The 26,136-nt window shown below is 61.7% G+C and overlaps 6 protein-coding genes across 6 annotated transcripts; all 6 read right to left on the bottom strand.

Moving 5' to 3' along the window:
• Positions 1-621: 621 nt before the first annotated feature.
• On the bottom strand, positions 622-2,063 carry BXZ73DRAFT_80869 (uncharacterized protein; the record flags this gene model as incomplete). The annotated part of the gene is made up of 2 exons (XM_048023365.1): positions 622-1,260; positions 1,317-2,063. 2 exons carry the CDS (start codon positions 2,061-2,063, stop codon positions 622-624), a joined length of 1,386 nt encoding a protein of 461 aa, XP_047873521.1.
• Positions 2,064-5,516: 3,453 nt separating this feature from the next.
• On the bottom strand, positions 5,517-6,761 carry BXZ73DRAFT_105583 (uncharacterized protein; the record flags this gene model as incomplete). Its single annotated transcript, XM_048016316.1, has 1 exon — positions 5,517-6,761. The coding sequence occupies one exon, from the start codon at positions 6,759-6,761 to the stop codon at positions 5,517-5,519; it is 1,245 nt and encodes a 414-aa protein (XP_047873520.1).
• Positions 6,762-9,062: 2,301 nt separating this feature from the next.
• Positions 9,063-10,009, bottom strand: BXZ73DRAFT_92386 (glutathione-S-transferase; the record flags this gene model as incomplete). Its single annotated transcript, XM_048026346.1, has 4 exons — positions 9,063-9,152; positions 9,215-9,678; positions 9,744-9,846; positions 9,905-10,009. The coding sequence occupies 4 exons, from the start codon at positions 10,007-10,009 to the stop codon at positions 9,063-9,065; spliced, it is 762 nt and encodes a 253-aa protein (XP_047873519.1).
• Positions 10,010-12,523: 2,514 nt separating this feature from the next.
• On the bottom strand, positions 12,524-13,794 carry BXZ73DRAFT_105581 (uncharacterized protein; the record flags this gene model as incomplete). Its single annotated transcript, XM_048016315.1, has 2 exons — positions 12,524-13,502; positions 13,565-13,794. 2 exons carry the CDS (start codon positions 13,792-13,794, stop codon positions 12,524-12,526), a joined length of 1,209 nt encoding a protein of 402 aa, XP_047873518.1.
• A 5,443-nt stretch (positions 13,795-19,237) lies between these two features.
• BXZ73DRAFT_105580 (uncharacterized protein) lies at positions 19,238-20,818 on the bottom strand (the record flags this gene model as incomplete). The annotated part of the gene is made up of 1 exon (XM_048016314.1): positions 19,238-20,818. The coding sequence occupies one exon, from the start codon at positions 20,816-20,818 to the stop codon at positions 19,238-19,240; it is 1,581 nt and encodes a 526-aa protein (XP_047873517.1).
• Positions 20,819-24,082: 3,264 nt separating this feature from the next.
• On the bottom strand, positions 24,083-25,270 carry BXZ73DRAFT_80864 (uncharacterized protein; the record flags this gene model as incomplete). The annotated part of the gene is made up of 1 exon (XM_048023364.1): positions 24,083-25,270. The coding sequence occupies one exon, from the start codon at positions 25,268-25,270 to the stop codon at positions 24,083-24,085; it is 1,188 nt and encodes a 395-aa protein (XP_047873516.1).
• Positions 25,271-26,136: the final 866 nt, after the last annotated feature.

Raw genomic sequence — 26,136 nt, 5'->3', positions numbered from 1 at the left:
CCCGCGAGGCTACGGTTCACCAACAAGGGAGGAGCCCGGGGGCAGAATTGAACCATACCGCGAGTCGAACGAACAGTCGGCGCTTAGATCTTGTATTGGCAGCCGACAGATCTGAACCTTGTGTGACCCACACGGGCCACAGCACGATCTGAGGGGCGAACAATAGCCACACACGATGCAGTTCACATGCAAAAATAGTGTCATTAATGCGAGGCTGCGCTCCCGGGGGGTGAGCAATGTCGTGGGGGGAATATAAAGTATGTAGGGTACAAGTCCAACTTGAGAAGAGAGGCGTGAAACAACTGGTGAACACAGAGGGGGAGATGCTAGACGATACAGTAGGAGTGTTCGGAGCAAACAGTGAGAAAAGAGTACAGAAAGGGTAGGGGGGAGTGAACAGGAGTAAGGAGAACGTCCAGGAGGCGATAAGGACAGTGGGGTGGGCGGAAGATGGGGGTACAAGATGGAGAATATGAGTGAAAAACGGTATACAAGACATAGCGATAAGATATGCATGGGCTTCTACAGCGGATCGTCGAGGTTTCGTGCAGTGCATTAGGACATGAAGGGGAATGAACGGGAGTAGCGTGGTCCAGCGTAAACGCACCTAGAACTACTCTCCTAGCACAACGGCAAACTCCCCGGCACGTTGGTCTCCCTCAGTCCCAGGAAGAAGAACTCGTTCGCCATCACAAAGTCGACATAGGTAATTGGCCCATCGGCGCCCCTGGCGCGATGGCGGTACGCCGCGCGCGCGCCAGCCGGTTCCTCCGTGCTGACATTGGGCGTGCTCGCCAACTTCTCGTCGATCCCGCGCAGGACGTCCCCAATAGTAAGGGGATTTCCATTCCGAGAGGCCCTGCAAGTCGCGACGAATCGCTCGTGCGGGATGTCGGCGTTGAACACCGCTCGACATTCGGTGAGCCCAGCCGCGAAGGCGGGTTGTCGGAGGCGACCGTCGTGTAGGAAGGCCGGGGTAAGGCACTCGCGAACGTCCCATCGGAGAGGGAAAGAGGCGAGGAGGCCGGCGATGGGAGCGGGCGGAGCGGCGGCGACAGCAGCGGGAGCGGCAGCAGCGGGGGCGTGCGTGACAGAGACGGTGGGCGGCGGAGGGACCAGAGGCCGGTGGAACGAAGGCCTGGGTTTCACGACCGCCGCGATCGAGAGCGTGAAATTCGCGGGAGCAGGTTGGGACGCGGGGCCGAGAGACGTAGGCACGGAGACGAACCTCACGGCGGCGGGCTTAGGCGGGCGCGCGGGCTTGACGGCGCGAGTAGCGACCTCGGGGACGTGAGCGGAGTGCCATCCAGGGACACGCCGGGCCCCCCGTCGGAGCTGCTGTCGGTGGCTCCAGTACAGCTGGACGCATACGACGCTTTGGATCCGGGGCGAGTGTTCGGGGGAGTGTCGGGGACGCGCCCGACGGGAACACCGTGGGAGGCGGGGACGGACGCCGACGGAGCTGGAGGGATGGGCAGCGGCCGCGAGGCGGATGGCAACGGAAGGAATGGCGTATGCACACGCTCATCCAGTGGCAAGGAGGGCCGCGTGTGCGGCGGGGGATTGGCGGGGGCGCAAGAGAGGTAGTGCATGGTGGTGGTGGTGGTGGTGGTGGTGGTGGGAGACCAGAAGGCGGCGGCGGGAGGGCAGACGGCGGGGAAGGAAAGATTAACGGCGGCGGAGGGCAGATGAGCGGCGGTGGGAGAAGGGCATACGGCGGTGGGGAGGGGCGGCGGAGGCGGAAGGCAGGGCGGAGGCGGGGCAGGCTGGGGCAGCGGAGGGATTATCAGTCGCGAGGAGCGGACGATCGATGGCTTCTGCCCCGTCGTCGGGCCGGAGGATGTGGACAACGCCGGAGCGCTTCCGCGCCGCCCGTGCGCTTCTTCGCCACAAGCGAGGGGATCACCGCCAAGCGTGGTGGTCTGTCCTCTCCCAAACGAGTCCGGAAGCCGACCAGCACTGGGCCAGGACGCCTCGCGTGCGCGCGCGCTGGGAGGACTCCCGTGCGCGACGTTGGTCGTGGGTTGGCCACGCGTAGACGAACGATCCTGTGGCTGAGCCATTTCCGATGCTCTTGGAGGGGGAGGTGGGGGTGTTTTCACCGGGGTGGGTGCGAGCTCTGATGCAGAGTACGAGGAGGAGTGAGAGCGAGGGGAGAACGAGAGGGCGATTGGGGTATGAGCAGGAGTGTGGCTGAGCAGGGCGCACCTTTTATATACTGCTAGTGGGCAGGGCTTCTCTGGAGTGGTCAGTAGAATTCGCCGATTTGGAAGGAGGGCTGTTCGATGGTCTTTGCGTGCCGGACGCGACTCCCGTGCGCGCTGGGGCGCCGCTGGGCTTGCTGGTTTGCCATTAAGAGGACGTGTCGGTATAGAGGGTTAGGTGGTGTTTGGATGTTTGCACGAGAAGTGGGGGCGGGACAGTCTGCTGTAGCACGCGTTGAATGTTGAGGTTCAGGACAACAGGTAGTTCCGGGCCGGGGGAGCGTCTATGCTCCTTCAACGTTTCAACTCCCGACGGTCTCAGATTCTCCAACGCTCTCGCTTTGCTCTCCGCCTCGCTCCTCTCCCTCTTTGTCTGGCCGAACGCCACATCCCCTCATCTCTGGATCAAATCTAGGGGTCTCAACATCAAATACCTTGCCTACGCTTCCACATCGGCACTTGCTACCCAACTGCTCCTCAGGCGCAACTGTCGCCTGCGACACAACTACTGGAAATTTAGATCGCAAAGGGACGCCGCGGGAGAATGGTCCGGGTATTCAATTGTTCAACCGTGTCGTCGTCCGTGTCGTCACCTCTCCCCATTCAAGATCAGCGAGACCTTGTCACGCACCAGAGGCCATATTGTCTTGCGCCTTTTGCGACGATCGTACGCTCGACCCATCTCATTTTAAATCATTTATGTGGATTCGACGTGCTGTCAAACTAGACACCATCCGAACTGTGCACGCATTCCAACATTGTCGATGCGAAGAGAGCTCGAGAGCAGCGGAGCCGCAACATGGGTGAGTGTCCAATGTAGGATTCCTGCATTATGTTGTGTCTCGCCGCGAACGGCACGCTCTCTGGCCCGTCGAGCTGTCACGCCGTGCGAGAGAGCATGACTCGGCATCCTGAGATCGCTCGCGCACCAGCGGTGCCCAGAACCTGGGAAAGCGGGTGGGTGTTGTGCCCCAGCGAGGGCCCCGCCCGGGACGAACGACTCGCGCACGCAGAGGGCTGCAGAGGGCGACGCGTTATCGGTCTCCCCTTGCCATCGGCGGCCTGCCCGACGCGTTGTGGCTTGCCTTCTAGAAAGCTCAGCGCTCAGGCCTTCAGGGGGCAGAGTGCTCCAGCACCGCTCCCACCGAGCGCGCGGCCAGACGGATGCGGACGGCGGGCGCGCGGACGCGGGCTTTGTCCTTCTTTGTCCCGCACAGACGAACGAGCCTCGTGTCCAGTCGCGCTCGATCGTCGTGTGGCCCGCCGCGATGCCGGACGTTCGCGCCTCGCGTTGGGACTCTCCTCCGTCTCCGCTCGCCCGCGTCCGTGCCCCCTCGTCGGCGAGGTTCCGTGGGTACGTCGTGTATCGCTCTGCACGGTCGCGGTCGAGTCCCGGCTTTCGCGCGTTTGCGTCGCCGAGCGCGGGGGAGCCCGGCCGTCCTTGAGACCCGCTTTGTCCAGAAGGGCGCCTGCAGAGCCCCGCGCTCGACCGGTCTGTCGTTCCCGTCCTTCCAAACCCGTTCCTGCTGCGGCAACTCCCAGCGTCACGCTCCCTTGTGGTGCCAAGCGCGAGTGTATTCTGGGACGACGGGCCAAGACCTGTGTCAGACAAAGTGGTCCACTGCCTGCCTGGACATGATGCGCATGGCGTGGGTGGCCGCGCAGCAGTACGACATACGTCCGGAGTGGTCAGACGGAGCGATGGGCAAGTGAACCTGCAGGCGTCGCGAGCGACAATGGCACGACGTTGTTACGCTGCTGTGGCCAGACTCCGGTCCTGACAGTACTTCCTTCTGGGGTCGGAAGCGCCTTGCCAACATGCCACTCAACCTGATGTACGTCTGCGGCGCGACCGAAATGACACCCAGGCACGTCCTCTGTCTCGTGCACATACCACATTCCTCGCTTCAAGACGAGGCCTCGACGTCGCAGATACCTTTGTGGCTTCGCACCCGTGCGGTTGTAGAACAGCAATCCCTCCCCAAGGCCTCGAACAGCCCAGTCGGCGAGTCTCTCGTTTGTTTGTCGACGAAGTCGCTCAACGCCCCGCTGCAGTTGGTACACAATTCCCGAAACAACTCGCTCGCTTCCATCGTGCTCTGTGACTGCCCGATCGACCCACCCGGTCCGCAGAGCGTACGTTCCTCCTATGGCATCCATCTACCTGCACCAGGCGCAATCATCGCTCACCTCGCTTGCGGGCTTCACGCAGGACGGCGCACACGGAGCCGCGTCCGACACGGGCGGATCCGGAGCAACCGTTCGCCGTGGCCCGAGCGAAGCGAGCCGAAGCACAAAAGGCTCGCGGGAAGGCCGCGGTGGGGCGGGCGGAGTGCGCGCGCGCACCCCCGCGTCGCCGCCGGGGCGATCTACCCCGTCCACGCGTACGCTCCACGGAGGTGTGCGCACTGGCCGCCTGTGGGTCCCTGTGGTACGCGCGCGGCCGGGGCGCGGCGGCGCGCAGAGAATGGATGGAGATCGGAGCGGCTTGTTCGCGCATGGACCCTCCCGCGATCGGATGCGGCACACGCCCGATCTGCGCGTGTGGTGGCTTGCACCCATCCAGATGGATCCAGATTCTGTTTTGTGAGATTGGCGAAGGAGCGGATCAAGTTGGCGATGTGGAGGGGGACGAAGCGTGTGCGCAGCCCGGCGTACTACGAGACGTTATTGGTATCCTCGAGTTTCTGTTCCGCACACAGACGAGTGCTTTAAGACGCTCTTCGTGTACATATGTGTCTGTAGCGACGCAATGAGTGGAGGAGAAATGCGCATCGGGGAGTTGTGCATGCAGACCCGGGCGCCTATACACTGGACATGGACTTATGAGACCTGATGAGTCTTGTGGTCACGGAACAAGACGTTAAAGTTCACAACCGCGCCGGAGCTTGAAATAGACGTCATCATTGACATGTAAACACTGCCAAAGTCCAGACACGGAGTGGCTCTGCCGACCAGATACAATGTCCAAGGGAAGGGTATATGTAGATAAATAAGTGAGGATGACCATCCGTCGTATCTAACGCGTGATAGTGGAGTCGTGTTGAATGTCGTGAGGGGTATGGATAGTGTCTTTATGAATCTGAATGAGGAGTCCGGTACTGAGGGAAGAGCCCTGGATGGGAAACAACTCGAGCATGCGGAGAGTAAAAGATGGTCCGACGGTGGCAGACACGCGATAAGCGTGTGGAGAGACGATGATTAAAGTCCTCGTTGAAACATATACGGGGTATATGACGTCGTGAGGAAGATCTAGGGAGAGGGCATCGGTCAACGGGGAGCTCGACGGCGACGGCTGCGGTGCGGACACACCTAGACGGGCCGGCGCCTGTCTCCCAGCACCACCGCAAACTCCTGCGACGTTCCGGTCTCATTCAGACCCCAGAAGAAGCACCGGTCGCCGTCCAGGAGGTCCGCGTACGTCGCGTTGCCCCCACGCGCACGGCCGATCTGCCCCGCGCGCGCCCCAACCGGTTCGTCCTCAAACAACCAATTGCACCTCTCCGCGAGCTTCTTCGCGATGCATTTGAAGACATCCGCGACGGTGAGGGGTCCGCGTCCAGACGGTGTGCAATGCGCGAAGAACTCCGCGTTCGAGCCTGCGTTGAAGACGATCTTGCACCGCGAGAAGCCGGCGGCGAATGCCTGTTCTTCACAGCGCGAGTCGAGGAGGAGGTCGTGCGGGAGGGCTTCGCGCAGGTCCCACCTGTGGGGACGCGGGAGAGAGGCGAGGAACGGGGTGATGGGGTCGTATGGAGCGGCGGGGGTGGCCGTCGACGTCGACGTGTGTGTCACCATCGTTGAAGTCGAGGTCGAGAGGGTGGTGGATGAGGCCCGATAGAATCGGACGCGCGGGCGGGGAGGTGCAGGCGCGGGCAGCTCGTCATGCACGTTGGACCCGGGGGACGTCGCAGGGGTAATGCACAGGGACGCTCCTTCGCTGCTCGGGCTGAAGGAGAAGGAGGGGCCAGACGACCGAGTGCTGCTCGCGGGGCTACCGCGGCGTACGCCATCGTTGCCGGGGGTATCCGCTGGATGAGCCGATGGAGAAGAGAGTGGAGGTGATGAAAGGTTCGACGGCGGAGTCGACGGCCATGGAGGGAGCGATAAGCGCGACGACGGCGATGGGTGGGCAGAGGAGGCATCGCCCGTGGTCGATGCCTCCCAAACGCCGAGAGCGCGGGCCGAGTTGACGTCCTCCCCGCGCGAGCTGAGAGCACGGCGCGGAGCCGCGTTCCCGTTTCCACTCGCCGCGGGACGGTCTTGCGCCAGCCTTGCGCGGGTTTCTTGCCCATTGAAGGAGCGAGAGGGGTGTTCTCCGTGCTCCAGGCCGTCCGTGCCATCAGCAGACCCTACGCGGAGGGCCTGCAGACCAGGAACTAGGCGCGCGACGACAGCGTCGTGTGCGGGCGCAAGCTGCAACTGGTAGTGGCCGCCGACACGCGAGACCTCTGGATGGCCATGCGCGCGCGGGAAATTGGGTGCGGAAGGCAGGGACTGGAGTGCCGAGGAGCGGAGGGGGCGAGAGAGTGGAGAGGGATGAGTGAGGGTGGGCATGGCCTGAAGGACGGCGGAGGGTGGGGCGGAGGGTGGAACGGAGGGCACCGACTGTACGAGGGGGCGGGGTTGGGTTGGATGAGGACATCGCGGAGCGGTGCGCACGTATTATAGACATCCTGCTGTCTGTGTGTACCGGTGGGCACTCCTTCCCATCCCGACTGAGGAGGAGCAGGATATGCGAATCCGCGGCGTTGAAGAGACTCCCGCGCGCGCTGTGGGCGGTGTCTCGACCGTGGCCTCTGCATGGCCGTTGGAGGTCGCCGTCAAAATTTTGGAATATTCAAGCGTGAGGATGGACGGGAGGAGGTTAGAATGCGGGGGACAGAAGGGTGTGGCGGAGGAGGAGAGGAGGGAGCGCCGGGCGAGGGCAGTGCGACTGGCCATGGCGTCTCACCGCCACTCCCCACTCTCCTCCTACCATGTCGCTTCCCTCTGCATGCCCTTCTTGCTGGCGACGTCTCCATTCCCCGCCTGTACTCGCCTCTTACACCTCCAAGCCACAACATCACGGCCAACGACACCTTCTTGCCAGGACACACGCAACACTCTGCTGAGAGTATCCAATTGGGATGCATGCGTTCATTCGCACCTTATGCCCGCTTCCCTTGGATCTAATGACCCCCTGAAGCGGCACGAGCTTCGCTCGTTGTTTTCAATGTCGACGTTGACATTGTCGACGAGCAAGTTTGCTTCAGTGACGATTGGCCACGGCCAAGCTGTTGCCCAAACGGTGAGTAGTTCCCTCACATCTTCACGCGCAGATCCTCCCCTCGTTCGTGGCGCACTCGATGTCTCTGCACGGCAGTGTTGTCAATGCACGTAGTAGTAGTATCTGGACTACATCATTATCTGGGAGTGGAGTTGTCGGGATATATCGATATTTGGTTGTCTGCGTATGCGACGATTACAACTCCCCTTCAACTCCATCCACTCTCTCGTGTCTTGTGCTACAGAGGGGGGCATGAAAATCGCCCTCAGGCTTGCGTGCACCCCGTCTTGCGTCCATCCAGCCGGGTCGGTGTGCGCGCACGTCGGCGGGGTGCAAACCCAAACATTCGGGCGGTGGCGTCGCCCGCGCACAATAGCGCAGACAAGCACGCTGCACAGACGGCTGGCATGCGTCAGCAGAAGTGTGTGCGTCATATGTCGGGAGGACCTGTTGGGACGAGCGGCGTCGGGGCAGTCCAGCGACCGATGTGGGTGCGCCCACTCGACACCGCCCGCGACGCAAAGACAATAACACTTGGCCAGGCCGCGACCTACCGCAGCGCCTTGGTTGTGAGGCACTTGGCAGAACTCTAACCTTTGCACCCACCGCTCGCTCAACAGGGGAGTGTGGACGTATCCTGGACATCCATCCGCTGTGTCAGTGCGCTCGCCGAGATGGCTGCGATTGGGAGGACGCAGTGAGGTGTTTCAGGGTTTATCGGCAGTCGGATCCTGCTGGTGACCAGAGGCGTGCGCACGAGAGCCCTCCCGACTTCATACATACCCTCCTTTTCTAAGCTTGCCTCCCACGGAGACCCCGATGTCGGATGGAGCACCCGTATGGAGCACCGTGAAAGAGTGTGCAGCTGGGCTTTGTTTCTGAGACTCACGATCCAGACATTCCACGATATTCACGCCAGTGTAGACGATCGCCTCTCTCCATTCCCCCTCGATAAGCATATCAGTACCGCCCTGGCACCGCGTCTACTGAGCTAAAAGCATCCAGAAAGACGCTGCCACAACGCGATAGCGCGAGGCCTGCGACGGGCCTGGTCCTCGCTGACCTAGACGGGAGGCCCGGCGGAGCTTCGCGGGCGGCGGCTTCTGTCTCACTTTCATGAGCGCGGACGCACAGCAAGAACACCGGTCTCGCGCTCGGAGCTCGGGAGAACCTGACCAAGCGCCTCTTCCCGCGGTGCCGCCAGGGTCTGTCCTTCCATTCTCCAGACCCAGACCAAGGTGTGGACCAGACGAGGGATCTGGATCGCCTTCTCACAGCGGACAGGGAGCGCTCCAGTGCTGGACGATGGGCGGTGGTGCACGAGTCACGCGCTCATCGACGCGGCGCCATTGATCTACCTGCACGGATGTGACTGGATACTACAACGGGGGCGTCGTACTGTACTTGCGCAGAGTATGGTCGGATGAAGAGAGGGCATGACGACGTTGCGAATGTTGGTATGACACCACCGTCCTTCCGGACTTGAGATCAAGCACGTACGGCTCGCCGCTGTATCAAAAGCATATATGCGACATTGTTGTGGGATTGCCTCGCTACACCCTGCCCACCTCCAGTGAGTGCGGCGCGACCTAGAATGGACGCCCGGCTCTGATAGCCTTCGCTGCCTCACTCATCGCTTCGTCGCGCAGATACCGCCCGTAGATCTCCGTGTACTTGTCCTTCTCCTGCAACAGCTTCGTGTAAGCATCCCAGCACACGCGAAAGGAAGATCACTGCATACGCTGCTCGTCTTCTTGAGGCTGTCGCGCGACTCGATCCTCTCAGCGTACTCCTTCCACCCACCGCCGACCGCCGATCGGTCGTATCCTCGGTTGTCCCTAAGGATGTAGTCGCGCACGATCCACGGCGCGATAGCGACATCGGCAAGCGTGAACTCTTCACCGGCGAAGTACGGGCCCTTGACCTGCGCCATGAGCGTTCGGAGCGCGCTGTAGAACTCTTGGAGGCTCTCCGCCTGCTTTGCGGGCTCCTGCGCCATGACGGTGCGCATGAAGGCGGGGACGACGCTCTTGCTGATGAAGTCGACCCAGATGCGCACCCGGCCGCGCGCGATCGGATCGGAGGGAAGGATGTGGGGCGTCTGGGAGGGGAAGGCGTCCTCGAGGAACTCGCATAGGATCAGGGATTCGTAGAGCGCTTGTCCCTTCCACTCGACGGCGGGGACGAGGCCCTTCGGGTTGATCTCTGTCCGTACGTGGGGTGAATGCGACTGAAGAAGGAGTAGCTTCGCGAGAGCAAGGAAGACGTACCGAGGAAGTGTTTCTCTTTCTTGTATGGGTTTACTTCCACGTACTGGTATGGAATGCCGCGCTCTTCGAGAACGATCCAGGTGCGTTGCACATACGGGCAAAACTGCGAGACGACGACGGAAGAATGAGAGGATGGTACTGAATGCCGAGCTGAGGCTTACCCAGCCGGAGTAAAATATGAGATCCTGCTTGTCTTGGTGCTCGCTGACGGTTTTCGAAGCCAGACCTGTTGCGTGGGGGAAGATTTTCACGTCGGGTACGCTCATGATTGATACAGTGGTGGACAGGTGCGCAGATGGGGGCAGCAAACAGCAGCAGGTGCGTGTTTATATCTGGGTCTCAAATGAATGAGTAAGCACTCTCTCAGCGCACGGGCAAGACACGCTTTCAGGGGCCTGAGAATCAACACATTCAGAGGTCCGGTGACGAATGGACGCTCCAAAAGAGCTCATCTGGAAGGTTTTGTTTGAACTGAATAACAAAGTTGAGACAATGAGAGACCGTACCTTTGGCTCAGTTGCGCGGAAGGTGTGTGGATGGTATAAGTTGTATTTGTAGTGTGGTGAATGAGGTCAAAGGGCAAGCGACGATTCGGCGCGCTCAACGTAACTGTCAGGAGAATTTTGGGGTCCTTTGAAGGACCCCGGATGCATGGGATGACGTCATGCGTCGTGCTACGACAGCCTCGAGCGACCACAGGCGACCACTCAGTCCAGGTGCATGACCTGGGGCATCTGCGCCGTCGACGTCCCCCTACTTTTCGCGAACCCTGTCCCATTGCATCGTAGAACTACCACGTGTACTGTACGCCTACCATAGGGCTCTGCCCTCGAGGGCGTTAAACGAGGACGACGAAAAAAAAAGTGCATGATCAAAGTGAGCATGATCAAGCCGTCTGGGGGAGCGCAACGACGTAGGGCGGATGTCCAGGATGCGTCCACATCGATCGCATATCCAGATTTGCGGAAGCGCGATCAATTGAGCACGTCGACGGGGTCCGTGCTGGACGAACTGCGTGCGCACCCGCGGGCGCGCGACTCCGTCACCTGTCGCGGAATTCTCCGCCCTGGAATGTCGTGTGCGAGCGCTGGGCGGGGCCGCGTGGCCACGGTCCGCCGTCGAGGAGCGATGCAAACAAGGGATTGCTGTGGCCCCAGGTAAGACCAAGACCTGCGCCGATCGAGGGTCCATATATCGGACGGCGCTTAGATCTTGTATTCTCCGATTCTGAGACGTTGTGGGTCCCGCGGTCACAGCAGCGTGGAGGATGAGCGATTACAGTGACCAGTGACGAAAGCCGCAGCGCCTGGAACAGCAGACCCCTCAGTTCCTCCCGCGAAGCTCCAACAGGCGATCGAGACTCACCGGACCCACTCTCGCGCTTCGGCCCTCTGCCCCACCCGCGGCCGCTCGTCCACGCGTCCGCTCCATCTCCGTGGGACGCGGAGCGATCTAGCTTCGGAGCTTGAAGCTTCAAGTCCGGAACCAAAGCGCACACCCGGGGCGCGTGAGCACCGCATGGCCCACCAGGGGCGGCGCCTAGCAATGCATGATCGCCAGGAGGTGGGCGGGTGACCGCGCAGCTTGATCCCGGCGATCAACAATGCGGCAGCATAGGAGGCCGATTTAGGCTGGCCACGATGAATAGGGTGGACAGGACAGCGGCGGGCGGACGTTCATGTAGGTCCATCGTGAGCCTGCAGGGTCCCACGGGTGACGAGGAGGGGGCCCACGGGTGTGCTGCGGTGCCCGGCAAGGTGACGATTTGCGTGAGGGTGCTTCTGGTTGTCGCAGAGTTTGGTCGCACGTGGGGTCGGCGTGCACGAGCTGCGCATATAAGTAGCTATGTAGCTCAAAGTTAGCCGAGAGAGCGGACCGGGATGTGCGCAAATTTACCTGGCGAGCTGCGCTCAGAAGCGCTTGCTGTTTCACAGGGTTGACGTATGTTCGATCATGGTGGTTACTAGTCCGCCAGCACATCGATGTGTGTGTGTGTGTGCTACATCCGTATGACGGGGTTCGGTAAATGAGGGGAAGTGGTGGTGGTAAGAAAGGAACACAAGATCTGGCGCCTATCGGCTCGGCGAAACCTGCCGGCGCTCTCCATGAATTTACATCAGATTATATCTCCGATTTTGTGAAGGTCGGCCGCGGAGCCCCACAACACGCTAAGACATCACCCGCGTAGCTAGCCACACCGTCACCCGAAATATGGTCTGAATGACTGAAACCTCAGGGCAAGAAAGGCGAGCTTATGCCAGGAGCCGCCCTCTCTGCCCTCGACGATCCACGTCTGCTAGTATTCCGAATCCCGCCGGACTTTGCTACTGTTACATACAACACAGCCAGTATCTGCGTACGGGACGAGACTCAAAGCCTAATCTTGGTAGGTAAGGAAGGGGGTTACAGGAGGAGACGATCAGCGAGAACATGTGTTATGCCGTGCGCCGCCGTGCCCGGAGCTCGAGTCTGTTCACCGGGACTACTGTACTATCATGTCGTACGTGATGAGGATTCCTTGTAAAGTGGTAGTATAGTGAGCGTTGTACGAGCGTCATCCGCATTATAAAGCACGAGCAGGTAGAGGGGGAGATTAGGATATGTACAGTGGAGAGGGAGTGCAGGGAGTGTCCGTGTGGGGTCGTGTGGGGTCGTAATAGAAAGGAGAATCCGGGGCCATGAGGGCAGTCGCGTCGCGTCGAGTTAATCAACGGACAATGCTCTATACGAGATCAGTCAGTCACTCGCGTACGCACACCAAGACCCCAGACCCACATACCTCAGTTCTGCGACGGGTCCCCCAAGATAACCAACACCTCATCCACATCGTCCGTCGGGTGCAGCTTAAGGAGCACGCTCTCGCGCCTGGGGTACCAGTCGACGTTGACCATCGTGTCCCCGTCGCCGCCCAGCCGATACCGTCGCTCCTTAACCGCACGCTCGTAGCGCCAGCTCCCGTTCGGATCGTCCGCCGTGAGCCACTGCGTGCTCTTGTACATCTTCCGCCCGATCGCGCTGAGGACGTCGCGCACCGTGAGCGGTGCTCTGTCCTCGCGCCGGACGGTGCAGGAGAAGGTCGGCCCGCCTTGCTCGTCCGCGCCCCGCGTCGCCAACGTCCATAGTGGGTTGAACATCAGCTTGAGCTCCGAGCGACCGTGGCTGGTGAACGCGGGCGTGTCGAGCGGAAGTCCGGCGGGAGGTTCCTTGGAGGTGCGGAGGTCCCACGTGTGGTAGTCGACGAAGTAGCGCAGGAGGTCCACGAGCACGGGCCCGACGTCGTCCCCAGCCTTGGACTCGGGATCGTCGGGTGACGTCGGCGGCGTCCTATACCACCCCGCGAAGAGGGAGTTGGTGGAATCGGGGGACCCGGACGACTGGTGCCCGCTTCGGATGCTCGTCGGGGTGTCCGCGCACTCGGCATTCGTGGGCGAGCTCCAGCGCGCGGATGCGTCGGGGCGGGGGATGGGTGGCGGGACACGAGATGGGTCGTGGGCAGTGGCGGCGGCGTGGGACGCGCGCGGGGCGATGGTAAGAGCTGCGAGCCCCGCTGCGAGCCCGGCGTCAAGGTGGGAACGAGCGCCGGCATCCTCGGTGCCCTGGGGATCGGGAGCCGTGACTTGCGTGGAGGACGCGGAGGGGAGTGCAGGGAGAGGGCGGGACCGCACGGCGGGGCCACATTTTTGATCGTAAGCGGGTGCAAAGGCATAGCCCGGGGCGCGGGGAGTGGTGTTGCCCGAGACGGGTCCTCGGAAGTCATGGCTGTGCGCGGGGGGTGCGGCGTGCAGGGCGGGGAGCGTAGAGGGCGCGAGGGTGGGAGTGACATCCGGGAGGTCGACCGCGCGGAGGAGTGGTGGGTGGAAAGGCGGAGCGTTCGGGGGAGAGGTAGGGTGTTTGGATCAACCGCGGGTGGAGCCGGTGGGTACTCCTCGGTCTGGTTGGAGAAGCGAACATATGCGTTGCTGCTCGCGTGCTGGCGACCACCGTGCGACGTGACGTCCGAGGAATTGACCGACGGACGCGCGTTTGAAAAGTGGTGCGGGTTGTAGGACATAGCGCACGGTCCTGGCGCGCAGGCGCAGAGAGTAAACACGAAGAGAAAGTGGGGTGTGGAGAATGAAACGGGTGGTGACTCCCCCACAGCCACTCCGCCTTATACGAGGGCGCGGTCCCGCGACCTTCCTCTCTTGACATGACGGTTAATTGGAACATGTGCCGCGGAGACCTCGCACACGTACCGACCCCTTGGGAACAGAACGACTGTGTGGGACAGGGCACAAGCACCTGAAACGCGACCGAAGCAGGTGGATTTAGACGCATTGCTCGGGACAACCGGATGGGGATTGTCTTGCGAACCGAGAAGGTTCACTGCGGGCACGGGCGGCTGGCACCGGGAGGCTCGGAGGGCGGGACTTCCCGACGTGCAGCGCTCGCTCGGAGGGCCAGGGAGGGAGTCTCGTCTGATAACGCGACCCATCCACCTACTCGGGTCCCCTGTGCGCGTCGAGGGCCCACGTAAAAAGGGACGGAAAGCACTGGCGAGGGCAATGCGCAGGCATGTAATCTGGTTGCCTATCAATGACGACATGCCCGACAAACGAATACAGGTAGAGCGCACGCACCACCACCTGTCATGGGCGGTGTGACAATCCCGCCTCGCTCTCGCAACTGTGGCCGACGAGTGCCAGCCCCGCACAGCTATCTAATCCTAATAACATGTGACGGTTCGGACCTCGCGCATCTCAATTTCCCGAGGATGAGCGCGGAGGGCCAGACCCCGGGGTCGCCGATGCTACTCCAGGTAGAGGACAGGACGAGCTTTTCCCTTCGCACGGCGGGGACACTTGTTCTGGCCCCTCCATGGCAACCAGCGTCTTCAAAACCACGAAGACCAAGCTCCGAGACCTATGATACTGCGTAGAAGCGAGGCAACTGCTAGATACACTCACATCGACATTTCGGAGAGAGCATGTGCTCCCGTCGTCCCCTGGGAAAGACCGATGTAACAAGTTGCCGATATCGCTGTTCAGTGGGGCCTCGGTTTCGCACAGCGCGAATTGGATACCTCTGCAAAGGAGCCCATGAGCGATCAGTTACGAAAGCCTTCATTGCGGAACGTCCACGCCCATCCGGGGCTTTCTCGCGTAAACCCGGAGACAGAGGCTATAGGTTCGCGCGAGAAGGATCACCGCAGCAGTGCCTTCGACTCGATCCCCCAACGACGTCGATGCCGCGGCGCCTGACGCACCCACCTCCACATCGCAGTACGCAGGCAGCCTCTCGCACTCGATCCCCGCGCAAAAGAAGCAACACGTTGCACAAGACAGACCTCGCCCGCCGACGAGCCACGACAGACGCGGTACCCAACGGCGCCCCGACCCCGCCGCCGAAGCCGGCGCACGAAATCGCGCGGTGCTCTCGCGATCTGGCTCCCACGTACACACAAACATCGCCCAGAGTCCGTGTCGCCGAGGCCCCGCTCCCAACTGAGGCGTCGGCGCAGAGGAGAGTTAGGGCGGGGGAAAGGGGCGTCGGCGCGAGAGCGGAGATGGGCGCACGAACCTGCGAAGACCATCGTCCACCCGTCTGGGGCTGGAGGTGTCATCCTCTGGCGCGACCAAAACAGTCGTGAGGCCGGGATCCAGGGTCCATCGTGCAAGGTTGAGCTCTGTCGCGCGGGCTGGGGAATGATGACGATGCGCGATGTCTCGTCACGACTCACCGGAGGCCCCTTCTGTTCGCGTCGTCGATCCTATCATGCGAGGTGTATGTGTCGCGCGTGTTCGGGCCTGAGGTGGCCGCGCTCGGGCGCTGGAAGTCGGTATATGCGCGCTGGCGCACTGCACAGGAATATCCCCCTCCAGAGCCTGGCCAGGCCCGACGGAGTGACCTCCTGATATGACGGCAGCCGCAGCAAGACTGAATCGGAAAGAGTGAGCCAGCATGAGCGTCGGCGGCTTTGGCGGTAGGGTCCTTCAACACGAGGAGATGGCGTGGACTTTGTACTTTGGCCATGGAATGGACCGGAGCCCTGGGGCGGGTTGGATGGAGGAGGCAAGGTCAGACGCGCGTTGCGCGTTGTCGGAAAAAGGGAATCCGTCTTGCAAGGCGGCTATCTGGCAATGATATGGCAATTCAAGGCCACGGTCTTGATCGCGTATTGCAACGACCTTGGCACGCCCAGGTTCGACTGGGATCGATTGCAAGACGGCAAACATCCTGCGACACCATATCAATCAGACCGATCCCCTTGCGACGGCACGGCTATAGTTGAACTCAACCTGCCCTGAAGTCCCGTCGCCTGTCACAATTTCAAAGTTGGACTTCGCGTCTGAGTCCGAGTTGTGTCTCTTGCTCTTTCCTCCCATGCTCTCTCTGTTCCGAATCCGAACTCCCCGTCGTCTCCTGTCAAAGCTTAGAACGTCGTCGGCCGACACCACTTCATTCACCACCAGTGCCTCCCCCTGCCCCGGGAATTATGTTGCTAGTTGTCTGTTGCTGCCGTCCGCCCGTCTGGAGTCCACACTTGTCCTCTGCCCCCTCCGCTGCTCTTCTCCTCGCATTGACGATACTCCTGCCCTGCAACCCTCCCTCGTGCTTCTGCATCCGTTTCTGTTCCTCTCGGCCTTCCTGGTTAGTCACTGGCGTCGTTCATATCGCGCTGTTCACTGCCGGTCTGGCTCTTGTCCGTCTCTACCGCCCCGCCCCGTTCTCTTTCCTCAACGTCCTCGTCCTCATGCCTCCCATTCCGTCGTCTCCGTTTCTAGTGTTCATGCTCGGTCTCTCGCCTAGACTACCAGGATACTATAGGTTTGCCAGGATCACGTTTGACACCGTCTGGTGTATATCATGTCGACCTTCGTGTAGTAGTTTAGTAAATGCTATTATTTGAGACTATTACAAGCGTGAACCAGTGAAAAGGACGACAGGAAAACGGGGCTGCAAGACTGGAGCCCGAATTGCAAGGTGGACGCCCGGAACAGCCATTTGGCGCGGGGTCTTGCGATGACCTTGCAGGAGAAACTAGTCATCTGGCAAGAACGTTCCAATTCGGATCAATCTTGGGACTATTGCAATGGCATTGGAAGCGCTTGCAAGCCCGATTCAGTTTTTCCGACAGTCAGCGCGGCGTCGGACTAGCGCCAGAATAGCGCCGGTTGCCGCCCTCGGCGTCTCCAAACGGCCAGCACGTATTTACGGAACCAATCAGCAGGCGAAGACATGATGAAGAGACCAAACCAACAGACGGACACCTCGTTCGAGGGTTCATGTATTTTCAAAAATATTTTCAGGGAACATGTTGAAGTCGGGAGGGCGGTATGGTCGATCGACCACGGACTCTCGTTCCCCCGCGATGTCGTCACCTGTTTGCACGTATTTCCGCTGTACTTGTATGCGCCCGCGCCCCGATGGCCACCTCAGTCCTCGACTACGAGACTGAGGTGAGCCTACCGTGTACTCTCAAAGTTGATCCCGGGTCTCGAGCTGATCTGTGTGTACCAGACGTACGATATTCAATAGAACACCCGACTTAAGACTGGTTTATTGAGCTCTCAGCTCTCTCCGCGGCGTGCACTCGGCCGCATCGACATTTGATCAAACGTTGAGCGAGGTTTAGCGAGGCCACGCAAATTTTCAGCTCGGCGCTGGTCTCGAACACACGGTTTTTTCGGCGCGTGAAACACTCTGTAGTGGAACGGGCGAGATGCGGGTGCTGAAAATCCTGCTGAGGTCCACCTCCCCGGGGCTGCAGTGAGCCTCGAAGAGCCGGGGAATATCGACCGCCAGGCCCGTCGATCGCCCATCGCCCGCCCATCTCACACCCATCCGTAGCTACGCGCGACGCACGATGCGTTCCGCCCTCCTCCACGCTTCTCCGCGCGACGCGGAGCCCCCGGCCGACGCGAGCGGACCAAGCACGCGCGCGCGCGGCGGCGGCGGCCCGGCACGGTGGTAGCCAAACTGCAAAGCCTCAACGGAATTTCGACAAGAACAATGCACAATCTCCGCAGCGGCGGCGGGCGTACCGTCGCATCCGGACTCCGGAATCCGAACGCCGTGTCGATCAGGCCCCGTGCGCGTGCGCAGCGGCTGTGGTGCTCTGTGGTGGAGGTGCGCCGCGCTGCGGGGACTGAGCACGGAGAGCGACCCTGCGCGCGCGGGAACGCGGCGAGGCGGGCGATTTCAGGATTCCAGCTCCCCAGCTCTCTGGCAGCCCAGCGCGAGCCCGATCAGCAGTGCTTCTAGCAGCTCGTGCGGCCTCGAATTGTGGTCGACGATTTCTGAGATTGAGATTGGCGAAAGCGCGGATCAAGTGAGCACGTCGACGACGGGGTTTGTGCCAGACGAACTGTGTGCGCACCCCCGCGCGCGCCTCCGTCACCTGTCGCGCTTCTCCGCCGTGGAATGTGGTGCACGAGCGCTGACCGGCGCCGCGTGGCTACGGTCCGCCGACGAGGAGCGATGCGAACAAGGGATTGATGTGGCCCCAAGCAGGAACAAGAGGTACGCTGGCGGTGGATCCATCCATGTGGCGCTTGAATGTTGTATTTTCCGCCGCCGCCACCCTCAGTGGACGATTCTGAGACCTTATGGGTCCCACGGCCACAGCATGATCTGAAGAGAACAAGGGGCAAGCAGTGCACACATGCATTGCCGTGCATGAGGATATTGCATACGAACATAGTTTCATTGAAGCGAGACCGCCCTCCCGCTCAAGAGGGACAGGTCTCACTTCTCATCCGCGTAAGTATGTGTAGGGGTAAAGTCCAGAGGACGGTTCGGCGCCAGCCGATGGGGTGGAAAAGGTAAAGATCAAAGGCTGCGCAGTGAAGGTGAAGGAAGGGGGAGAGGGACAAGTCGGAGAGGTGGTGTGTGAAGGGGACCAAGTGGTGAGTATGTGCTGTATCCTGTAATGCATGGGGGTGGAGACGTGGGTGATGTCGTGCGGGGTATACATAACATGTAGGATACCAGTCCGAGGTGAGAAGAGTAATCCAGGGTGAGAGGAGAGGAGAGAAAGTCCGATAACAAGGGGAGAGATTCTAGATGCTACAGCGAGGACGATGTGGTGAGGAACAGAGTGATGAAAGGAATCAGGGGAGGCGAGATGAGGAGAGGAGGAAGAAGGGGAAAGCAGCGACGAATAAACGAATGATAAGAGGGTTCGGGGATAAAGATGAATCGATAGCGACAGTGAAATGAGCGGAAGATGGTGGCACAAGATGGATAGCATGGACGACAGAAGATATGCAAAACATAGCGATAAGATATGCACGGGCTTCTACGGTGGATCATCGAGGGTTTCGTGCAGCGGATGAGGTCGTGATGGGGGACGATGAGGAGATGGGAGAGTGGCACGGACGGTCCAATGAGTGTAGAGTATATCTATCACTATACGTATTGCAATAAGATTACACCGCTGAGCAACATTAGGCTGGAGAGAGCGCATCGTCAACGAGGAGCGAGACGATAAACGTGGTCTAGTGTAGACGCACCTAGAACTGCTCTCCTAGCACGACGGCGAACTCCCCCGGCACGTTGGTCTCCCGCAGTCCCAAGAAGAAGTACGCAGTCGTCTTCACGAAGTCCACGTAGGTTATCGGCCCTTCGGCGCCGCTGGCGCGACGGCGGTTCGCCGCGCACACGGCAGACGGTTCCTCCGCGCCGACATGGGGTGTGCCCGCCAGCTTCTCGCCGATCCCGCGCAGAACGTCCGCGACAGTGAGGGGATTGCCATCGTGGGAGGCCTTGCAGGTCGCGAGGAATCGCTCGTCCGGGGAGTCGGCATTGAACACCACCCGACACTTGGTGAGCCCAGCCGCGAAGGCGGTTTGGCGGAAGAGATCGTCGCGTAGGAAGGCCGGGGTAGGGCAATGACGAACGTTCCATCGGGGAGCGGGGAAAGCAGCGAGGATCCTGGCTATGGGTTCGGGTGGAACGGCGGCGGCGGCGGGAGCGGAGGGAGCGGCGGGAGCGGGAGCGGGCGTGACTGGGACGGCGGGCGGAGGGACAGCCGGCGCTGCGACGACGGACACGGGGGCGGGGACAGGCGTCGGCGCAGGGGCCGTCCCGTGGGACGCAGGCCTGGGGGTGGCGGGTGTCGGGGTGGAGGGTGTGGAACTGGCGGGGGAAGATCCGGAGCTCGCGGCGGGGGCGGGGACATGGGTCGCAGATGCAGCAGTGGGCCTCACGGTGGCGGGGACAAGCGTGCGCGCGGGCTTGAGGGCGTGGGTGCCGACCTCGGGGGACGTGAGCGGAGTGCCGTATACAGACGCGCCGGTCCCGTCGGAGCTGGTACCGGTGCCTCCACTCCAGCTGGATGCGTACGACGTCCCGGACAGGGGGCGAGTGTTCGGGGGAGCGTCGGGGACGTGGCTGATTGGAACGCCGAGGTGGGAGGCGGGGACCGACGCCGGCGGAGCCGGAGGGATGGGCAGCGGGCGCGAGGCGGATGGCGGCGGAGGGACCGAAGCAGGCGACAAACGCGCATGCTTGATTTGGGGCCGCGTGTGCGGGGGAGGAATTGGAGGGGGCGCGTGGGAGATTGTGCATGATGACAACGTTGGGAAGCCAGAAGGCGGCGACGGCGAGAGGGCAGACGGCGGTGGGGGAAGGGACGGAGGTGGGGGAAGGGTGGACGGAGGCGAGGCAGCAGGCTGAGGCAGCGGAGGGATTATCAGTCGCGAGGAGCGGACGATCGATGGCTTCTGCCCCATCGTCGGGCCGGAGGGCGTGGACGACGCGGGAGAGCGCACGCCGTTGGATCCGCGCCGGCTGTCCGCTGTGCCTTCGTCTGCACGAGCGAGGGGCTGGGAAGTTCTGGCAACGGCCTGCGCGGATGTCGTCACACCGAACGTGGTCGTCTGCCTTCTCCCGATCGAGTCCAGGGGCCGTCCAGCACTGGGCCGGGCGTCCTCCCCTGCGCGCGCGCTGAGAGGTCCCGCGCGCGCGACGTCGGTCGTGGGCTCGTCATGCGAGACCCCACGAGAGCCATCGGTGCAGGGGCGCCGCTGTGGCCGGCCCGCTTCGGAGTCTCTTGGAGGGGGAGAAGGAGGGGCAGGTGTGGGCGGTTTCATGGGAGGGTGTGGCGAACTTCGAAGCAGAGGAATGCGAGGAGAGGATGAAGGGAGAATGAGAGAGCGATTGGAGTCGAGAGGGAGCGCGGCTGAGCAGGACGCACCTCTTATATGCCGCCACCCGTGCATATGTGCTTCTCAAGGAAGCCGGCGGATTTGGAAGGAGGGCGAGGCTCGATGCGCGAGTTTGCGCAATGGACGCGACTCCGGCGCGCGCTGAGGGCGCTTTTGGACGTGCAGACTCGACATGGCCACATTCCGCCGGATGAAGAGGTCCGCGAGGAGTGCGCAGAGATGAGGAAGGAGCGAGGGCACGGAAAGTGGGCGAGAGTGCTGTGGCGGGAGTCAGAGTCGGGATTGGGAAGACGACGCGCGACTCCGCGAGCAAAACTCCTTTCGGCGTGCCCGGCGTCTATACACCTTGCCTCCGTCCACATCATCGCTCCGTCCTCGCCCAGCATCTCGGGCACTCGCACCCAACCTCGCTCTCCTTCCCTCGTTCTTACACCGCCCACCACTTCTCCACTGGCTCGAAATGCGTTCGCGTTGGCAATACCAGCACTCACCCGACTCGTCACCCCTCCCCTGGACGATCTCATGAACTCAGCGCAGGATATTGGCTCGCGTATGTGTATATTGAATCGCGTTCTCCCCCGTCTCTCATGTACCCTCCCTACTAGCCATTCTGTGCTCGTCTTGTACCATTCCTGTGCCTACACCGCCTCGGTTGGCCAGACCCAAATCACACTTCGTATTCACTCCCATTGTCGCGGCATTGGAAGCTGTGTGCAATGTCGCAAGAGACCTCGGTAACAGCGAGATTCCAACATGAGTGAGCATTCAGCCACCCATATCTTGCGTATGTCTGGGTGCGATCCGCACTGTGGTGCACTACGCCTGTCTGCGTGTCGGCACCTTGCGCTCAAGACCGTGGCTCGGCATCGCTGGGTCCTTCTCGAGGCTCGACACCGCATCGCAAGGCTGGGGGAGAGAGCGGACGACGCGCACGGGCGAGCGAGCGGTGAACGCGACCACTCCTGAACTTGGGTTCCGTTCGCGGAGGGCAGCGCCACCTGCTGCTCAACCGCGTCCGCCCAACGGTCCGACGGAGGCTTTACCCCGGAGCGCGCGCGACGTGATCGTTTCCACCGAGCGAGCGTGCAGACGGATGCGGCAGGCGAGCGCGAGGGCGCGAGGGCAGAGGCGGACGGATGGGGGAGCGCGGAGACGGAGGAGACGACGTGCCGGCGTGTTGCGCAGATTCCGCGCCACGGCCGTGCGTCTGAAGTCAGAACGCGAGGCGCGCGAGTACGGTGCGTTTCAGCCCTCCCCCGCCTCTGGTCGGCGAGCTACCGCGGGGACGTCGCGCGTCGACAGAACCCAGTCTGCTTCGTCGTGGCCCTCGCGCGTTGGTGTCGACCATGGCGACGCCGAGCGCGAGCTGGTTCATAGCCGGTGGCGTATCGCAGTGGCCTGCTTCCTGCTTCCTCCGGAGTCCACCCGCGCTGAGAGACGCGCGCGGTCAGTCGGCCGGTTCCACACCTACCGGTCTGTCGTTCCCGTCCTTCCAAACCCGCTGCTGCCTGGGCAAGTGCTGCGTCGCGAGCTGAGGCCTGCACCCCGCGGCTCCGCGTCTGTCCGGGCACTTCGGAGCCTGCGGGCGTGTCCGCCGAGAGTACAAGCCAAATGGCAAAAGCGTATGGCCGCGCACAGCTGATCTGCCCAGTGCCGCTCGCTTCGGCTTCGTTCGCGTGGTGGACGACGTTCGTCGTGGTCGCGTTCACACTTCGAGCGAGGGGCTGTCCTGGAACAGACATCGCAGGCGGCGGGGGACGGGGACTGCTGCGGTAGCCTTGCCGGGCGGGTCCCGACAGCCTTTCAGACTTTTGAAATGTGAGGCACCGCCATGCCCTCGAAGGCTCGAACGAAGCTGGGAGGCATACTCGAAGGACGCCAGGAACGTGCTCTGCAGAAGGCCGGAGACGTCTCCACCGTGCGGGAGGCGCTGGGATCGGAGCTCGGTCGATAAGCATCGACATCCCTCGTCGTCCCGGAGGCAGTCGGTTCGGCGCCCAGATATCGTTCCGATTCCCTGTGAGAAGGCAACGTCGGGACTGGGCGGCTAGATTACACTCGCGCAGCGTCCGCCAGTCAACTTTCGGCGGACACCTCCCGTGCGCTGGCGACGGAGGGATGGACTCGGCTTCGGTCTCGCCTCTATGAGCGCACAGGCTGTGAGCGGGCTGACCGGGTGGAGGAGTCGGGGAGGACATGTGCGATACGGACCACCCACCTGAATCGCACTCGGAGTCTCGAGGGTCGAAGTCTTCGCGTCGTTGGCAGGTTGCAAGCAGGATCGCGCGCACGGCGGAGCAGCCGCTCGCCGCCCCGGTCCGAGCACGCGAACCGAAGCCTAAAAGGCTCGCGGGAGGGCGGGGAACAATGCATACCCTCGGCGGTGGGGCGGGCGGAGCCGGTGTGATCGACCCCGCACGCGTGCGCTCCGCCTGCAGTGGTCCCGGCCACGTGTGGGTCCCTGTGGTACGCGGCCGGGGCGGGCACTGGAGAATGGAGAGCGGTTCGGATCTCGTTCGTGCGGCCTTCGACTCCGTGATAGCGATCACGGTGGCTCGCCGTCATCCAGATGGATCAAGTTTGCGCTCTGCGAGATTGGCGAAGGAGAGGATCAGCTGTTGGTCGAAGGACGTGTGCGCAGCCCGGCAGAGATTGGGCAGAGAGGTGAGCACCAAAAACACTCTTCGTATACAGAGTTGGTCGTGGCGGGGCAAGGAATGGAGCCAGCGAGAGAAGAAGAGATAGGATTTGAGACCAGAGAGCCTAGATCTTACACTAGTGGACACATATGTATGAGACATGATTCAGAGTCTTGTGGTCACGGAACAACAAACAGAGAACAAGGCGTCAAAGTTGACAACCACGCCACAGCTAGAACGCATACAATATCATAGACACTGCCAGAATACAGACACAGAGCGACTCTGCCGACGAAGCACAATGTCCAGGTGGCGCAGGGAGGGGTATATGTAGTTGGATACACAGTGAGGTTCAGTGAGGACGGCCGTATCTAACGCGTGATGGCGGAGACGTGTGGAAGGTCATAGACGTCCAAAAGTGGAGAGTATACACGACGAGGAACAACTCGAACCTATGGATACACAGAGGGGGATGTGGTGACAATGGTCTGGGGAGAGGACATCGGTCAAAAAGGAGCTCAACGCGGCGACGACTGTGGTGCAGACATACCTAGACGGGCCTACGCCTGCCTCCCAGCACCACCGCGAACTCCCGCGACGCTCCGGTCTCCTTCAGACCCCAGAAGAAGCACCGGGAGCCGCCCAGGAGGTCCGCGTACGTCGCCTCGCCGTCACCCCTACGCGCAAGGTTGCTCTGCTCCGGGCGTGCTCCAATCGGCTCGTCCTCGACGAACCAGTCGCACCCCTCCGCGAGCTTGTACGCGATGCAGTTGAGGACATCCGCGATGGTGGGAGGCCTGCGCCCAGACGACGTGCAATGGGCGAAGAACTCCGTGTTCGAGCCTTCGTTGAAGATGATCTTGCACCGCGAGAAGCCGGTGGCGAATGCTTGTGCTTCGCAGCGCGGATCGCGGAGGAGGTCGTGCGGGAGGGCTTCGCGCAGGTCCCACCTGAAAGGCCGGGGGAGAGAGGCGAGGAACGGGGTGATGGAGTTGTACGGAGCAGCGAGGGTGGCCGTGGATGTGGCGGTGTGTGTCACCGTCGTTGAAGTCGAGGTCGACGGGGTGGTGGATGGGGCCCGATAGAATCGAACGCGCGCGCGGGGAGGTGGAGGTGCGGGCAGCTGGCCTTGCGCGTCGGATCCGGGGGACGTCGCAGGGGTGGTATACGCGGACGCTCCTTCGCTGCTCGGGCTGAAAGAGAACGAGGTGCTAGACGACCGGTGGCTGCTCGCGAGGCTACCGCGGGGTGTGCCATCGTTGACGCGGACATCCGACCGAGACGAGAGGGGTGGGGATGGAAGGCTCGACGGCGGAGTGGACGGCCATGGAGGGAGCGATAAACGCGACAACGGCGGCGGCGGGTGGGCAGTGGAGGTGGGCGATTCCCAGGTCGATGTCGGAACGCCGAGAGCACGGGCCGTGGCGACGTCTTCTCTGGCGCTCTCGCGCGAGCTGAGAGTATGGCGCGGAGCCGCGCTCTCGTCTGCACTCGCCGCGGGACGGTCTTGCGCGAGGCGTGCGCGGTGTTCTTGCCCATGGAGGATGCGAGAGGTGTGCTCCAGGCCGTTCGTCCCACCAGCAGACCCTACGCGGAGGGCCTGCAGACCGAGAGCGAGGCGAGCGACGTCATTGTCGTGCCCGCCGGGCGCGGCCTGCGACCGGGGGCCGCCGCTTCCGCCCGTGCGCGAGACCTGTGAATGGCCATGCGCGGACGCAGAATTGGATGTGTGAGACATGGGTCGAGGTGAAAAGGAGGGGAGGAGGTGTGAGAGGGAGGATAGCGACGAGTGAAGGTGGGGATGGGCAGGACGGCGGAGGCCTGGTGGAACAGAGGTCGTCGAGTGGACGAGGGGCCGGAGTTGGGTTGGCTGAGGAAATGGCAGAGCGCGACGCACATATTATACATATTCTGCTGTCGGTTTGTGTGTGTACCAATGGGCAGCCCTACCCGACCCATTTGGACGAGGAGGAGTGGGGGCATGCTCATCCACGGCGTTGAAGAGACTCCCGCGAGCGCTGTGGGCGGCGTCTAGACTGTAGTCTCTGCATGGTCGTTGGAATTTTCTGTGAAATTCTGGGAATTTTTGAAGCAGAGGATGGATGGGAGGAGGTTAGAATGTGGGGGAGAAGAGGTTGTGGCGGAGGAAGAGAGCAGGGAGCGCCGGACCGAGAGCTGCGCGACGTCTAGGCGCTGCTCGCAACTCTCCTCTTGCCCTCTCGCTCCTTTCTGCGTTCCCGTCTGTCTGTCTACACGCCCATCGCCCACGCACGTTCATGTCTGCTTTGGCTCACTCTAGGTTAGCCACCTATGCCGGCTTCTTACACCCTCATGCTAGAACATCACTGCTGACAACGCCAAGTTGCAGGCAACAGCAAGTCCTTGCGCCCTATCATTCCTCCCCTTGGATCTAATTGTCCCATGAAGCGTTCTGACCTTCGATCGTTGATGTCAAAGTCGACGTTGGCATTGTAGACAGGCCAGTCTGCGTCAGTGACGATTGGTCACGGCCAGGCCGTTGTACAAGTGGTGAGTAGTTCGCTCAAGTTTTCATGCGCAAATCCTCCCCTGGTCCGGAATTCTCTGCACGATCATGTTGTAAAT

The sequence above is a fragment of the Epithele typhae genome (assembly GCF_022376455.1).
Source record: "Epithele typhae strain CBS 203.58 chromosome Unknown BXZ73scaffold_68, whole genome shotgun sequence".
NCBI classification, from domain to species: Eukaryota; Fungi; Basidiomycota; class Agaricomycetes; order Polyporales; family Epitheliaceae; genus Epithele; species Epithele typhae.
This window is presented reverse-complemented; position numbering and strand designations above follow the sequence as displayed.